This window comes from Vulpes vulpes, chromosome 9 (assembly GCF_048418805.1).
Source record: "Vulpes vulpes isolate BD-2025 chromosome 9, VulVul3, whole genome shotgun sequence".
Taxonomy (NCBI): Eukaryota; Metazoa; Chordata; class Mammalia; order Carnivora; family Canidae; genus Vulpes; species Vulpes vulpes.
The window spans coordinates 74,693,539-74,710,397 of NC_132788.1; the positions used below are offsets into that span (position 1 = coordinate 74,693,539).

General features: G+C 37.0%; 1 protein-coding gene across 1 annotated transcript in view; it reads left to right on the plus strand.

Moving 5' to 3' along the window:
- Window positions 1–245: 245 nt before the first annotated feature.
- MDFIC2 (MyoD family inhibitor domain containing 2) overlaps window positions 246–16,859 on the plus strand; it is a 105,118-nt gene continuing 88,504 nt past the window's right edge. Inside the window, exons 1-2 of the mRNA XM_072720468.1 lie at window positions 246–378; window positions 962–1,049. Coding sequence (XP_072576569.1) covers window positions 962–1,049 — 88 coding nt within the window. The 5' untranslated portion in view covers window positions 246–378. The remainder of the gene's footprint in view (window positions 379–961; window positions 1,050–16,859) is intronic.

Below are 16,859 nucleotides of genomic sequence, written 5' to 3' on the forward strand. Positions count from 1 at the left end.
CCCCTAAGCGGTGAATGGCAGGTGTGGAAGGAAAGGGGACTAAAGAAATTGTCGATTTGAAAAGAGTTCATTATTTGCACCTGATTTTGCAGAGTGTCATTTTAAGTAAGTGCTAGCCTGGAAAAGGTTTTTATTGTTTTGAACCACAGGCTTTATATTACCTTAAAAAAAAAAAATCCTCTCAGCCGCAAGTTAGATGCTTCTGGCAGCAAGACAAATCTAGCACCACCCAGGGAGGGAGCGTATTTGCTTCTCAGCTCACTTCTGACAGGGTGGAGGAATGCTGGACATCGAGAGACAACAAGGAAGGCTGCCCAGAGCATCCCCAGGCTGCTCCCTTGTCCCGCACCTTGGGCCTCCTCCATCGGGAACACACAGGTAAGTTACACTGAGGCACTGATTCACGTGGAGCGTCCTAGCTCACTGAGAGCAAGCCACGCAAGTCAAGTGCAAATGCACTGAAGGTGCATTAATAGGTGTCAGCGCCTTCGGGGAGCTCCACTTGGCCTGGCTCAGGTCGTAAGATTCTCACTGGATCCAATAAGTTGCTGAAAAGGTCCTTTTGAGTTTATTGTTTGTGGTTGTATCTTTGTATATCACTTTACAGCATGCTTTTTTTAAAAATAGATTATATAAAAGGCATTAAAACAGCAACTGAATGTTTTTTTTTAAATCTGTGACTAGCTGTTAATCTGTTATTCTTTCATATTCAGAAATTATTCGATCTTATAGCCATCTTTACTGCTGAAAAATGAAACATCATCTAAAGTTTAGTTCACTGTCAATGTTTTAAAATACTACAAATGGATAAAATGTAAGACTTAACATTAGACAGCGAACTGAAAAATTATAGAGATAAAATTGTCCTATAATATGGTAGTAGTCTCTAAATATAAAGCTCAATGTTATAAATGCGGGTTCTTAATGAATTTTTTATATCACAAATTCTGTTTCCACTTAGATGTCAGAAACTGAGCTGGAAAAGATAAAAGTAAGAACAGCTGAGCATTTTGAAAATGATAAAAATAACATTTCTTGGTTAAAGGAAGGTAAGTTTTCTTGCTGTTGATTTTTTATCAATGTGAAAAATTGTGATTTTGTTTATTAGCAAGAGACAGTGTGGGAGAAGGAGGAAAATACCCTAGAAGCTCAAATAATATTAGTACTTCTGGTTTTCTTTTTTCTTTTTCTTCCTTCTTCTCCTTTTTATTTTTTAATTTTTTTTTTTTGCCTAAGTCGTAGTTTGAGTGTCTTTAGTATTGAAGTATTGTTGTACTTTCTATGCTGCAGTATACACTGATTATTTTGTTGATAAGAGAATATAACATTTTCAACCCAGATCCATATTATCTGCAAGGCTCTTATGCTGTAGAATGCTCTCCTTTATAGCCAAGAAGACTAAATAATTTGAGGAGAGGTATCTCTTAGATAATAATCACAGAGAGAAAGGCATGCTGTAGGAAGTACTGTCTACAAATAGAATCACCATTCACTGCAATTAGAGAAGCCACCTTCCCAGGGGAGAATACTGTCCGCCACGGGCCTCGCATGGGTAAGATGGTTGCTTGAAATACACACACAAATCGATATGTTCTCCTCAGATGAGTACAAATTTGTGCACTTTGGAAAATACGTAGAAACTCGTGATTATTTACTAGAAGGTTTGGTTTTATAATCTTTTCATTTTATGACCATCTGTAATGGCTCCTAAAGGAAACTGAATTAACATTTTATCTCAATAGATAGGGGCCTTGTAGACTACTGCATGACTCTATCCCGTTGTAAAGAGACTCTTAAGTAGTTCCCAGTCCTCAAAATTGTTTTATAACGTCAGGGGGCGACTTGAGTGTTTATGTCGAAAAAGCTCTACAACACCAAAACAATAATAACGACAACAACCACACTGACGATGTGTATCAATGATTATGCTGAGTCATCATACCAACCTGATGAAGCAGTAACCGTTCCTAATTTCAGATGAGAAAAGAGAATTTCAGAGAGCTCAAGTAAAATTGCCTCAAATCACAAAATTAGCAAGTGACAGAGGTGGGATTTGATCCCAGACAGTGCAACTCTGTAGTATGTGAATTTCACCACCACCTTGCAGCTTATTTCAAAGGAAAGATACTTGAGCTACTTGTCAGGGCATGGTAGTGCTCAGATATTTCTCTACGGTGCTTAAACCAACACCTCCACCTTCACACCCTCACATTCACTCTTCTTCATAATCCCTCTCTTATTCAAAAACTGTTGACTCTTTAAAAAAAATGATTTCTTCTGCCCAATGACCCCCAGTAGTCAAAATTAATAGCTGGAGCTCATTTCTACCACAGACTCTATTCCTGGATAAAGACTGATACATACTCAAAATTATTTCCTTCAAAAAGCCACAAGGCAAGAAAATTCTCTAAGTTCTCTTTATTATATACTTTTAAATAGGATGTTTTAAATTCAATGTGGAAGAATTGAATTTGTGTCAAAGATCCCCCTTTATTTTTCTTGTGAACCCCAAACCCATGAGGACACAGGTATTCTTCACTCCTATTTATAGTCAACTTTATATTATTTATTTTTGCTCTAGTTGCTCCAGGCTATAGATGTCTCACAGAGAAGTAATAGTAAAATTGATAGAACAGTCAATTGTCTCCTGAAGATTTTTTTTAAAAAAATTGCGTCCATTAGGTACGATTTAGGCATTGAATTCTTGTAATCTATAAAATCTAATTTCCCAGGTGACCTGTTTTATCCCATTTGGACACTTCATTTAAGCTATACTCAAATTATGTTTACTATATTTCATAAAAGGAAATTGAGCCAGATGCTAGATGACAACATCTTAATTGGGAATTATCAGGATGAGTTAGTTTTCGAACATAAATGTCGTTTTTTTTTTTTTTAATGTTAAGAAAAAGTATATGTGCTGGCTTTTTTTTTTTTTTTCCTTTAAAAGGCTAACTGGTGCAGTAGGAAGAACAGAGCTTTTAAGGCAGGTGTGGTTTTTAAGTCTCAGCTTAGCTATTTATTAGCTGTGTGACTGTGGCAGTTTACCTAACCTCCCTGAGCCTCAGATTCCTTACATTCCTAGGGACCATGATGTCTGCTTTGTGAGATTATGGGGATAAGAAGATCTTATTATTACTGTGGGGTTTTCTCCTCTTTTTATTTTATTTTTAATAGATTTTATTTATTTATTCATGAGAGACACAGGCAGAGGGAGAAGCAGGCTCCCTCCAAGGGGCCCGATGCAAGACTCCATTCCAGAAACCCAGGATCACAACCTGAACCGAAGGCAGATACTCAACCACTGAGCCACCCAGGTGCCCCCCGCCCCACTTTTAAAGCATGATTCAAAATAATGTAACTATGTTTTCTGAGATCTTGACACTTTGAACAATCTGCAATAGTAATAGCACTGTATATTTATATAATTTTTACATAAATCTCTTCATTTAGTCCCTACAACAATTGTGTGGCAGCATTGCCCTCATTTTACAGATTAAAGTACTGAAGTTCAGAGAGACTTTGGGTCTGCTCAAACTTGCAGAGCAGTTAAGTGGCAATCCGAATGCTGAACCCAGTCTTAAATTCCATTCTTGGCCTTCATCCACTTTGTCCCAGTGACTTCTCCAGTGGTTATCCATCCCTATTTTAAGTTTTTCAACCCCTTTCTTACACACACACACACACACACACACACACACACAAAATAAAGAAATCAATACTTTAAAGTTGTTTAGAATTTTTGTTCACAAATGACAAGAGTAGCTGCGTCTCACATCACTGTCTCTTGCCTCTCCCTGCAATGCCAGCTGAAGGCTCCCTGCTACAACGTAGGGAATGACAGTGATGTCTAATTAGGGTTGGAGCAAGCCCACTCTGGGATAACCTACAGAAATCACTGACCACAGTGTCCAGCCTCAGAGCACGCATGCCACCGACAGGAGTTACCACCATCATTGCCAAACTGAGAAGAGACATTCCTCCTAAACTCTCTACTTCAAACATAAAATCAGTTTGTCCAATGCGATTTGACATTTATGAATCATGGCATTACTGGAGACAAGGCATGAGCATGCTAAAGAACAATTAAAAAAAAAAAAGCAAACAGGGTCCTATACTCAAGAGGTTTATCTGAGGTCTTGCTTTGGCCTATAAGGTGAAGAGGCTCTTACCTTCCACTTTCCCTCTGATGGAGATGGATCTCATGTGCCCCAAGGCTTTCAGCCATGGTGTCAGGACCTGGCTAAAGCCACAGCCAGAGCTGTTATCAACAATTAGAATAAAAAGAGCTTAAGGAACATACTGGCAGACCTGACAATGCACTCACTGTAAGATTAATTGAATCTTGGGTTTTTTTTTTTTTTCTATCAAACCATCAGGCAATCTTATACCACACTAGTCATCTTGCCTTTCAAGGCCTGACTTTTCAAATTTTAGATTTATCAGATTCCTAGGCCGCAACTTAAAGGATTGAGGATCACACAGGTGAAGCCCAGGAATGAATGCTTAGGAGGAAGACAGGTGATTCTGAATTAAGATGCGCAGAGACCCTACATGGAGAAACTCTGTTTTAAGACCATCAGAGAAACAGTGTAATTTTGAAACCTGTAACGAGGCAGGAGGAACCATAATGTACAAGAGTGTACCAAAATAGGTGAGAAAGGACATCTTTAAGGAGCTCATGATCCTTTGCACAGGTGGAGAGGATGAGATATACCTCTGGGAGTGGAGGCATTGGAGTAGAAGATTCCTGCTTTGGTGCAAGGGAAAGGGGCATGGTGGCTAGTTATCTGAGTAGGGTTTAACACAAACTGCAGGGAAAAAACAGACTGAGTTCTGACTACAGGGTAAGTAGCTGGACATGGGTTCTGGGTTGTCACTGCAGGTCTGAGGGCAGGGACTGATGTACTGAAGCGGGATTGGGAGACATAAATCTGTAACTGCTGTGCAGAGCGGGAAGGGACAGGCAGAGACAAGGTGAAAGCAAGAGGGGTGGTGATGGCAAAGACAGCCATGCATTCCTTCAGTAGCCCAGAAGGGAGGAAGACAACCTGGGTAAAAGTCATAACAAGGAGAGGAAGAAAATAGGCCCAAATGTGAAAAAATTTTATGAAGGAAAAATTGATATAACATAGAAATTGGGGGGGAAATTACAGGTGGAATAAGATGGCATGTAATACCCCATTAAGCCAGGGAGCATTCTGGGTAAGCATTTTAGTGCTTGTACCTTACACCATTTGATACGGAAGAGAAACATCAAAATGAAGGGATGGAAGCCTTTAAATTGTTGCCATTTGCAGTTTAAAATCACGGCATCACCAGGGTTGGAAGTGCACACAATTTTTACAGTGTCTCCGGATTTTTCAGGAGAAGATGGGAATCTGGATTTCTGTGTGAAATCTCCAGATTTCTAAAGATAAGGTAAAAACAACAACAGCAGCAATAATAACGCACCACGCAGGACAAATGAAGCCAGGTTCTGTGAGTCCATTGTAGCCCGGAGGCTACCAGTTTCTAAGTTCTGTCCCAAGAGTTTGTATCTCTGAACAAGATCTATTACAGTGTCCTAAAAGGCACTTTTCCCTAAATATTGCTGCATTGGCACAGATCTATATAAACAAGCACACGCATTCATAGGTATGGGCAAAGACAAGTGTTCGACCTAAAAAAGGTAAAATTAAGAACCTTGAAATAAAACTTTGTCCTTCAAAAGACTAGCTGTAATTGTTTTAGAGAGGCGTTCTCTTTATGGGTGTAATAAGCAGAGGAAAGAACAAAATCATCCCAAGTAATAAATGTGCCCTCAGCATGCCAGGGCATAGTTTCAGAATCTAACTGGGTGTTCACTCTGTCCAACAGTTGTTAAATTGGGAGAAGCTCCAATGAGAAAATACATACTTTGAAAATGGGTGTGATCAAATAAAAAGAGGGAGGAAGGCAATGCACAAGCTTTGCTCTCATTTTCCATAAGTGCCAGGAAGAAAAGGGGGTGAAAATAATGTAGTTATTTTGAATTTAGTATAGTTCCTTTCCTATAAGCAGTTACATGAGACTACACTCTTTGGTGATTTCAAAATCATTATTTAGATACATTTTAAAGTAAACTTCCCTAAATTTAGTAAGCATTGAAGTAGAGGGGCTAGGTCACCAATGACTTGGCAACTTGAAAACACTGGTTGTCATTTAATCAGAATTCAGAAATATTAGAGGCTAGTAATCCAAGATACTGAAAACAGCCTAGAGGTCCCAAAAGCCATGTTCCCCAAATTCCCTTTTCAATATAATGCAAAACCTCAAATCCATAATACAAGAATCCCATCTCACTCTGGATCGATGATTGTTTGCAAATGAGACAGAAAAAGTGAGAATCTTACATTTATTGACATTCACAAATTCTCTGGCCTTCCCTTAATTCTAAGTGAAGACAGTTTACTTCATTTGCTCAAAAAAATACTCTTCGATAATGAGCATTAATTCCAAAATGTGTATTTTCTTCATCTCAATAACCCACTTGATGAGGTTCTTCTTGAACTCACAGTCAACATGTTAAGCAAAGAATTAAAGATGCCAAATACTTATGATGCCAGAGTGCCTGCCCTCCAGAAGCTCATGTATCTGGATGCTTTATTATAATGACAAATATTAATCCACACTAATTCTCTCCCTCAGATCATTCTCACTTTTAAAGGGGCATTTTTTTGGTGTCTACCTTGAAAATTAAGACACACTAATATCCATTTTCAGTTAACTTCCACACATAGAGCATACCTTGAAATGCCTTTTACTATGTATGCACACAAAATGGAATCATTAGCTCTTATTTCTGTACTCTTCATTAACTTATAAAAACGTGTTACCTAATAACAAGCATACAGGTGAGTAAAAAGTAACAGCCAAATAGTATGTTGTTTCGTTTTCAAACACAGTTGAAAGGAAAACTTAGATGTGAAAAATATGCCCTCACAAGTCATATGAGTGAAACAAGTACAAGAACATGATTAATTTTACAAGAGTAATTATTTTGACACTCTGAAGCAAGATGATGTGATAATAATTGGCATGGGGAATTATTCTTTAGAATCAGTGGTCAAAGAAGTTCTGAGGGAGAAATATCTGAGTTAAGACCTAAATGAACAAAAAGAGCCAGCTGTGCTGAATCTGGGAAAAGCATTCCACCAGGGAGAAGAGCCTGTGTAAATAGTATAGCTCAGAATAGCTGGAGGGGAGGAAAGGACAGAGGGAGGGAAGGAGGAAAAGGAAGGTGCTTAAGTTGAAAATAGTGTAGGACCCTGTTGGCCACAGTCAGGAATTTGGATATTTTTTTCCTAATTGGAATTAGAAGCCACTGATGATTCCAAGCAGGGAAATATACAGTCACTTATATTGTATGAAGCAAAGAGTGTATGCAGAAATAAACAAGAAGACATTGCAGTTGACCAAACAAAAGATAATAATTGGGATAGGAAAAGACTTTGAAGGTGAAAGAGGGAGAATAGGGATTGGGATCTATTTGGGAGGTAGGGCCAATGGAACTGGCTGGTGCATTGATGTAGAGCAATACAAAGAAATGAGTCAAGGCTGACCTCTGGCTTGGGATGCTGCATTACAGTAATGCTGAGTGGAGAAGAATGAGAGAAAAACTGACTGGAGATGAGAGAATCAGAAGATCTGGGTGGGTCAAGCTAAGTGTGAAATGTCCATGAGGCATCCCTGTAAAGACTATCAACTGGGCAATAAGATATATGAGATCAGTTGTCCACTCTGACTAATGTTGATGGGGAGAGTTTTTGCTTCGACAAAAGAATGAGAAGGTATTTGTTGATGGGGAGAGTGAAGGAAATGAAATAAAATTTCAGGTAAAGGATTAAGGCAGGAAAGATCATGCTCCAAGAAATGAATGAAAACAAGAGTGTCTGGAGCATCTTGACACAAAGGAAGGTTGGCATTCAATGCATCTGGAGAGTTTGCTCAGGAACAGAGTTTCAAATCTATCATAGACCTTAGGTCAGCATTTGGATTCCAATGTAATCATTACCCTGGAAATGCCTGCAAAAGACATATTTTTTATTGTAGTAAAAGTATCCACTACATTTCATTCTCAAAAGAATATATAAGAGACTAACCAAGGGCAACACATTACTTTCAAAATTTAATAATTATAAAATAATTACAAAAAAAAACTTTAATAGTTTTTTTTGTCAGAGTTCTCCAGAGAAACAAAACCAATAGAATGGATATGGATGAATGGATGGATGGATAGATGGTAGATTTTTTATGAGGAGGGGCTGGCTCACACAATTATGGAGGCTGAGAGGTCCCATGCATGATCCATTGTCTGCAAACTGGAGGCTCAGGAAAGCCAACGGTATAGTGCCCAACCGAGTCCCAATTTCTGTGAGCCAATGATGTAAATCCTGGTCCAAGTAACAAGTTCTGAAAACCAAGAGTGCTAATGTCCAAGGGCAGATTAAGATAGATATTCTAGTTCAAATGAAGACAGAAAATTTGCCTTTCTTCTGCCTTTTTGTTTCATCTAATGGATTGAATGATGCCTACCCACATTGGTGAAAGCTTATCATTTTTAAAAAATCAGACTACAAATGCAAATGTTAATCTATTCCTGAAATACCCTCATGGACACACCCAGAAATAGTATTTTACTAACTACCTGAGTATCTTTTAGCATAGCCAATTGACACATAAAATTATTCATTACATAGTTCTTGAGAAAAAAAGTAACTAACAGTGATTCTAGCTAAATTAATAAAAAAAAGAGGAATTTATTAAAAGGCTTGGAGGTAGCTTATAGAGTCAGTGGAAAATCCAGGTCCAGAATGGGCAGGACACTGTCTCAGAGCTCGAAGCTCTGGTGATCCTGTTAGTGAGACTTAACAACATACTTGTCACCATTCCTAGAACAAATTGGCTCTACATACTTTTCTGTGCTCATACTCAAGACTACAAATCCCAAGAAAGCTCAATAGCTTTGGCCATGAGTCCCCCTTGTGGTAAGGTGATGCAGGGAAACTTGACTGACAGTACCACAAAGCTTTTCCTAAAGGGATAGAGATGCCTCTTTAGAGGGAACTCAGGGAATTCGACACAGGAAGAGAGGGAGAACAGAAGCTGCATGGCCCCCAAATGATGTTGACTCTATGAACCAGTACCCATGATCCGATTTCCAGTGCTTTTCTCCACAAGGGATAATATTTTCTTAAGAACCTGACATGTACTTTTGAAGGAGTGCTGAACATTTCAGGAAGGAGAGTACTTACTTTAAATGTATTGGCCTTCTACTGAAGTTCAAATGTCAGAATCATTTTCATTCTCTGATAACCTTATTTTATGTTTAGAAAGTTCAGTAAAAGATGAGATATTCTGTGTTCTCATAGGTCAACAAATTAAATTCCAGTGCCACGTCCTACAGCTGACGTTTGAAATTTCTTTCCAACTAAGTCTATAAAGTAGTAAGCTCATTTCTTATAAAATGATGATGTTGATCCCAATGGAATGGAAGGCCTACAAGATGCCGTGTCAGCCTTGAGACTATGACCAGATGAATTAATCAGTGCAAAGTCCCTATAAGTTGTTAAACAGCAGATTTAAGGACTCTCTTTCAACGATGATAGGGCAGTACATCAAGTCCAGAATGATCTTAGCTCACCATTATTAATTGCAATTTTATGAACTAGGAGTGAAGCAATCTGTAGAGAGTGGAAACCATCTCTCCTGTCTTAACAGGAAGAAGAAAATTGTAGATAACTAGAAACTTCAAGAGATTAACTCCTTTTAGTTGAGATTTTCAATAGACACTTTTGCTTTCTAAACATCACAACAGCTGTTGACGTGGTACACGTAATCAACATTAGTATAAAGAGCAATCTTAGAGTGAGAGAAAAAAGCCCTTATGTTCTATGCCTCAGGAATAAGGACATTCCATTTCTTGTAAATTCTACAAAGAGATACTTTATTTTTATATGATTATGGCCCATTTCTTTCAGCTTAGGAACAGCATTTAGAGGGAATATACTCTCTAATAAAACGCACCTACACTAGGTGTTCACCAGACCATTAGTAAAAAAAGAAATGTGAATAGAGCAAATGAAGACATCACTCTACAGGCATAAATCATTTCAACCATTTTAGCCATTATTTAAGCCTGTCGAAAAGTAAATGTGCAGCAAAGACGAAAAGCAAGGGCAATGACAGTACTTTTGGAGTGTATAACTTCAAGAAAAAATAGAGAGGACAACTCATAGAGGCGTAGTATTAAATAAGACATCAGGAAATTCTTCCTCTTGAGCTGTATTTCCACACCAATATGGATTTGAAAAGAAATAATTACATTGCAGAAGGCAAGAAAGGTACTTCGTGATCTCTAATCTCAAACAACAGACAATAGGAAAGGAAAATCTACATTTTAGCTCTTTTTTCACTTACCAATTTTATTTTCTTTTAAATATTTAGAACAGTCAACATTACAGATAGGAAAATACATTTCTTCTGGAATTACCAAAAGGTAGATGCTACTACTAAAACATCCTGAGTATAAATTGCATAAAAACCTAAGAAGTACCTATAAATAAGCTCTTCTGGAGAAAAAAACATACCAAAGTTATATTCAGGCCACAATTAATAAAACAGAAAAAAAAATCCAATCCATGCATGTGTCTTAAAGCTAATTTCTTACAACAACACATGAGAAATCAGATTGATAAGATTAACCACTCATACCATAAAGCAAGCACAAAATAATGTGAAATTAAGTAAACCAAAACAAATAATACACTATGACTCCTATACCCAAGGACCTTATAATTCAGTTGGGGGAAACAAAATATCAACAGTACATCCTGTTTGCCGTATGATTCAGACAGGAGCAAGCTCGTAAGCTGTATTTGAATCATAGTAGAATGTGCACAAATCATTTGGATGGAATCTTTCAGTATCAAATCTCTCACACACCAAACCATATGGGTGCACCCAATTCCTTAGATAGACACAGATTTCTCATAAGATGATAACAGTGCTTTTCGGTTTGTCTCGTCTTTAATGGATTTAGCAGATTTGAGTGAAAACAACTATACGAAGGAGTCACTTGAAAACAGCCGAATTCGTTAAAAATATTAATGTAGATTCCTTACATAGTCTCTTTTTTTTAATAATAAATTTGTTTTTTATTGGTGTTCAATTTGCCAACATACAGAATAACACCTACTCATCCCGTCAAGTGCCCCCCTCAGTGCCCGTCACCCAGTCACTGCCACCCCCTGCCCTCCTCCCCTTCCACCACCCCTAGTTCGTTTCCCAGAGTTAGGAGTCTTCATGTTCTGTCTCCCTTTCTGATATTTCCTACCCATTTCTTCTCCCTTCTCTTCTATTCCCTTTCACTATTATTTATATTCCCCAAATGAATGAGACCATATAATGTTTGTCCTTCTCCGATTGACTTATTTCACTCAGCATAATACCCTTACATAGTCTCTTAAAAGAAAAGACCTTTTGTGTAAATATCCTTTAATTTGTTACCAGCCCTTTTATTTAAAGGGAAAAAAAAGGAAAACAACTGATATCCTTATTTTAAAATGAAGAAAAACTATAATATAAACAGGTAGAGATATTTAATAGATAGGAAGGGAGTTCATTTCTCCAAGGGAAATTACTTTTTTCTTTAAGACTTTATGTGTTTATTCATGAGAGACACAGAGAAAGAGGCAGAGACATAGCAGAGGGAGAAGCAGGCTCCATGCAGGTAGCCCAATGTGGGACTTGATCCCAGGACCCAAGGATCACAACCTGAGCTGAAAGCAGATGCTCAACCACTGCACCACCCAGGTATCCCTCCAAGGGAAATTCTTAAGTGAATAATTCCATGAAGAGGAAAATTACACTAAGGACTGTTTTTTTAAGTAAAATAATAACACAATCTAAAGGCCTCATGTATTTGTAGGTCATAAATAGATCAAGTATCCAAATTTAGTACTCTGCTAAGCATTTAAATTCTTATAGGCCAACATCTACTAATTAAGAAGACAGGTACTCTCACGTCCTTGGTCTTCCTGGCTAAATGATCAAGTAGGATATCTGTAGCATAACTTGCTCCCCAATAGAAGAATGTGCTCTGCCTCTGTTTTACTTAAAGAAATCAGTCTCATGTTGGACTTGCCTGGAACCAGCTGGTAGAAATAACTGGTTCTCATCATTTAGAGATCCATAATGCTACATAAGAACAAAATCTACATTTTATTTATTTATTTGTTGCTTAATCTTATTTTTTTCCAAATTTAAACTTAAAAGCACTGAACAGATAAAGTTACATAGTTAAAAATTATATGTGTTAAAAAATTATATGTGTTATATAAAATTGTATGTAATATATAAATATGTATAGTTATATATACTATTATTCCAATATTATACACTATGTTACACAAGTAAATATGTTGCTTGAATAAAGTATTTTATTTCATTCTTCTCTCTGCCCTTTCAACAATACATTTGTTGACTGTCTTTCATTTGTCATAGAACACAATGTTTCTTTGAGGGAGTCAAATATAAATAACACTCAAGGTGCCTACAATCAGAGTATGTATGATTGCAGGGGGAGGTGGTAGTTAAGTCAAGTTCACCATAAGTCAATAGATATAAATAAAGCAGAAATGTTTAAGTATTAGATTGTTAATTGCTCAAGGGCAAGAGTGTATCTGTACTTGTTTACCCCTCTATATCTGAGCAACCAGGTAGCCCCTAGAATACAGCAAATACTCAAAAATGATATGAATAAATGAACGAATATATAAATTTCCAAAATTCTATGAGATTCAAAAGTAGGAAAAAGTACACCTAGAATTCAGAAAAAGTGGGAGGTTAGCTGGGCTATATAAATCATTTGTAGGGTTTTAATAGGCAGTAGCATTCCAACTGATGAATATGATGATCTAAACTGGAGACAGAAAAGTCCAGGGCATTCAGAGAACAGTAGTTATGCTTGGCTGGGTGACGAGTATGTGTGGGAGAGCAGGAAATAAGCCTTGGCTATATTATAAAAGGCTCTGAATACCAGGCTGAAGACCATAAACCAAATGTCCTAAGACAAAAAGAAGCAATCAAATCTATCTGGGGTTGAGGTCAGGAAAGCAGGCAGGACCTAAGGGTAACAGAATCAACTCTGCACTCTAGAAATCATTTGTGATTTGAGGATCTTTATGAAGATGGATTGGAAGGGAAGAAATAGAGGTGAAGAGTGGAAACAGAGTGACTAGTTAGAAGCTTGTTGCATCCACTGATGAGGAAGAATGACTTCTGAATTGGGACACTGATTGCCAGGGCAATAGAAACAAAGGTACTAGCATCCAAGTAAATGCTGGCCCCAATGCCTTGGCCGTAGACTGGATATTAAGAGGTAGGAGAAAGAAGGAGTTATCAGATATTATAGAAAGCCTCAAACTGGAATTTCTAATGTGTGTGTGTGTCCTTATGTAAGTATTCTATGTTTATTTCAGAAAACTTAGAAGATGTGAATAGCCAAAATCATTCCAAACCCCAACATCAGGAGATAGCCACTTTACATCTTTTCTTCTATACTTTATATTCATGCATCAATGTTTGTATGTACACATACAAAGTAGTAATTAACAAATTAGTAATTTTAATAAAATTTGATTATGCAATATATTTAATACTGTGTTTTTCTTACTTGTAAATGAATATGGATGCTTTTCAGGTTAATATAGATGTATGGCATTTCAATGGCTATACACATGGTATTCCATTAGTGAAGTAATAAAATATACACAACCAATTTCTATTTTTGGATATTCAAGTTGTTTCCAATGTTTTGCTTTTAAATCTCATACTACAACACCTATTAGAAGTTCCTTATAAGTGAACGAAGGAAAAGCATCTTGCAGAGTCCTCCTACCTTAACTTTGGCTTATAGGTGACAATTCCCCATGTTTTGTACATCAGTGCTTCACTTTAGTTACATGACAGCCACGTGCAGAAGGCCTCATCATGCTTTATTTCTATATATGAAGCAAGTCAGAGATGTTTAGATAATTGGTCCTGAGTCCCATGGGTAATAAACGACAGGACTAGGTCTCATTCCAGGTATTCTGATTCCAAATCCAGTGCTTTCCCATTATGAATACACTTGAAGGTAGATAACCAAAAACCTCACACTGGCACTCATTTTGACAATTAAAATTAAAGGAGCTGGGAAAAGTTTGGAGAAGTCTTACAGATGATGCCTTTTTAAGCCTATTATTCATTTAGCTGGATTCTCTAAACACTGATCTTCAGCCCGGGCCTGGTGACTTGAATGGGTAGGAGGACTTAGTTATGACATCAGGCAAAAATTCAGAAGCCAGCTTATCTACAGATTGTAGTGATTAAATAGTTCAGGATGAATTACACATCTGTAATATTACACTGCATTCATATTTAAGAGATAACAATTGGAGTCCAGCTCCCATAATTTCCAGTCACTCTTAAGTTATAAGGATTAATCATTTTAATATCTTCCTGTTGAAGTTGGCTAACTAAACAAAAAACATGGCCAATGGAGGAGGGAAGTGGATATCTTATTCTGTTTGCAGATCTTTGTGAAACAAGCACTTGAAAATAAAATATATCACATCAAAGCATGGGGGGAAATAACTTTAGTGGCAGAATCAAGATTATGAAAAAGCAATATATTTTTGTGTGGCCAATAAACAGATCAAAACCCTGCAAACGAAAGGGTATTTAGATGCCAAATCTAACTTTAATTTTCAAATATCCCTATCTGGTCATATTATCTCTCCAGCAAGAAAATTATATTACACACAGCCCTGTTTTCTCATATTCAGCAAGTAGCACCCCTACCGTCAACCCTAGACATGACCTTGATTTTCCTCGTTATAGGTAGAATTTTTAAGAATTTGTCCCCTTAAATCTTTAAATAGTAGGATTTAGCAAAGAATAAAAGACACCACTCTGTAAAAGCTTTAAGCCAGAAACAAATATACTTCAGATAGCCATTACGGGTACTGCATCCATTGTTATGTTTCAATTATGAATTAATCTCAGTTATACTTTGGTGATCAGAAACTTGTGAGTTTACAATAATCATATGTTTTAGTTAAAATTAGAATACTTTGAGTTCAAAAAAGCCAGATAATCAAATGCTACTTTACAGATTACCTAAATTTTTAACATCTACCTCACAGAAGGAAAACAACAGTAACAAAATACTTGAGAAAGGATTTAAACTCCTCATTTTTCATAAGGAGAAAGCAAAGTCAAATACTTTTCCATTCTCCAAGAAGAAATATAATGAAGCTCAAGGAATTGTGATTACCCAAATATTAAGCTATTGTTCTGCAAGGCACCCAGACATATGCAATAATAGGCATCTGTATTTCTGTCCAATTGAAACTATACACATTAAATGAATTTGGCATTAGCAAGAAGAGAAACTAAATGAATAACATGGGGATTAAATAAAGGTGTAGTCTAATTACAGCCCTTTAGTGGCTCAAATATCTAAACGGTTAATTTGCACCAAGACATTCAGTCTTTTTGCAGTTTGTAGCAATTACTTTACAACTTCTATTTCAACTTTCCCTAGCATATTTAAGTAAACAGGTAGGCTCTCTGGTTCTTTCACTTTGTTTTCATAAGGACTCACTTTACAATAACTAACTATCCAGAGCCAGGCAAAAGAATTTGTACAATTATTAAAATTGTCCAATGTTAAATTCAACAAGAGAAGTATGCTTAAATATAAATTTGATTTGTTCTCTTTTTTTTTTAAAGACTTATTTATTTTAGAGAGAGAGAGGGGAAGAGAGAGCATGGGCATGAGTAGAGGGAGGGGCAGAGGGAGAGATTCTTCAAGCAGACTCTCCACAGCTCAGAGCCTGACACGGGGCTAGAGATTGTGACCTGAGCCAAAAATCAAGAGTCAGATGCTCAACTGACTGAGCCAGGGGCTCCTTGTTTTCCTTTTTAAAGTAAGCGGGGCTCAGAGAGAAATAGGTTTGCATCAATTCTGAAAAAATGTCTGATAAGACATGATAAATACCCCCATTGGTCAATCAACAAATATTGGTAAACCCATGATACACTGGGAGACATCAACCAGAGCCTGGTAACACACTGCTGGGTGCTTCTGGTGAAGATTTTCATTTTGTTTCATTTCATTTGGGAGAGGGTGGATGGCTGGTTGCTTTACTGTATTTTATTTTCTTCTGGTTTTTGGCTACTAAATTCTCTTTCGGATGCTGTCAAGTTTTCATGTGATGCCTGAAAGTGGTGCCTGAAAGTGGGGAAGCCATCTTGTCATCGTAAAGTTTGTTATCAGACTGGTAATAGAGCCATACACTCAACCCATAATGAAACAGAAAAAAAAATGGGGGGAAAATCTTATAAGAGTTATTGGGTCATGGATTTGATTATCCGTGAACTGCCCTACTTATGAATTGGCACACGAGAAATAAATTACCTTACTTTTTAAGCCAGCTTCTGTTGGAATTTTGTTATTTTCAGATAAAGGCTCCTTTCCTGAATGAGCAAAAATGAATGAAAATTACCGAGCACCCAACAATAACTACTATTACTATTACTAATTTACTTTTTTTCCTCATGGCTAATTTTTAGGTCTCTTTCTCCCTTTACCTGACCCTTTTGAAACCACCAGGGAATGTGTGGTTTCTTATTCCTTTCTATATTTCCCTACACATCCACACAGTGTCTGGCAGCAGTAAGTGCTCATAAATATTGTCAAATTGCAATAAAATGGAATCTAAGAGTCCTCATATTGTATAAGGTTTCATTAGCAAAAAGAAAAAATGTTTTATAAAGAATAGTATGAGGAA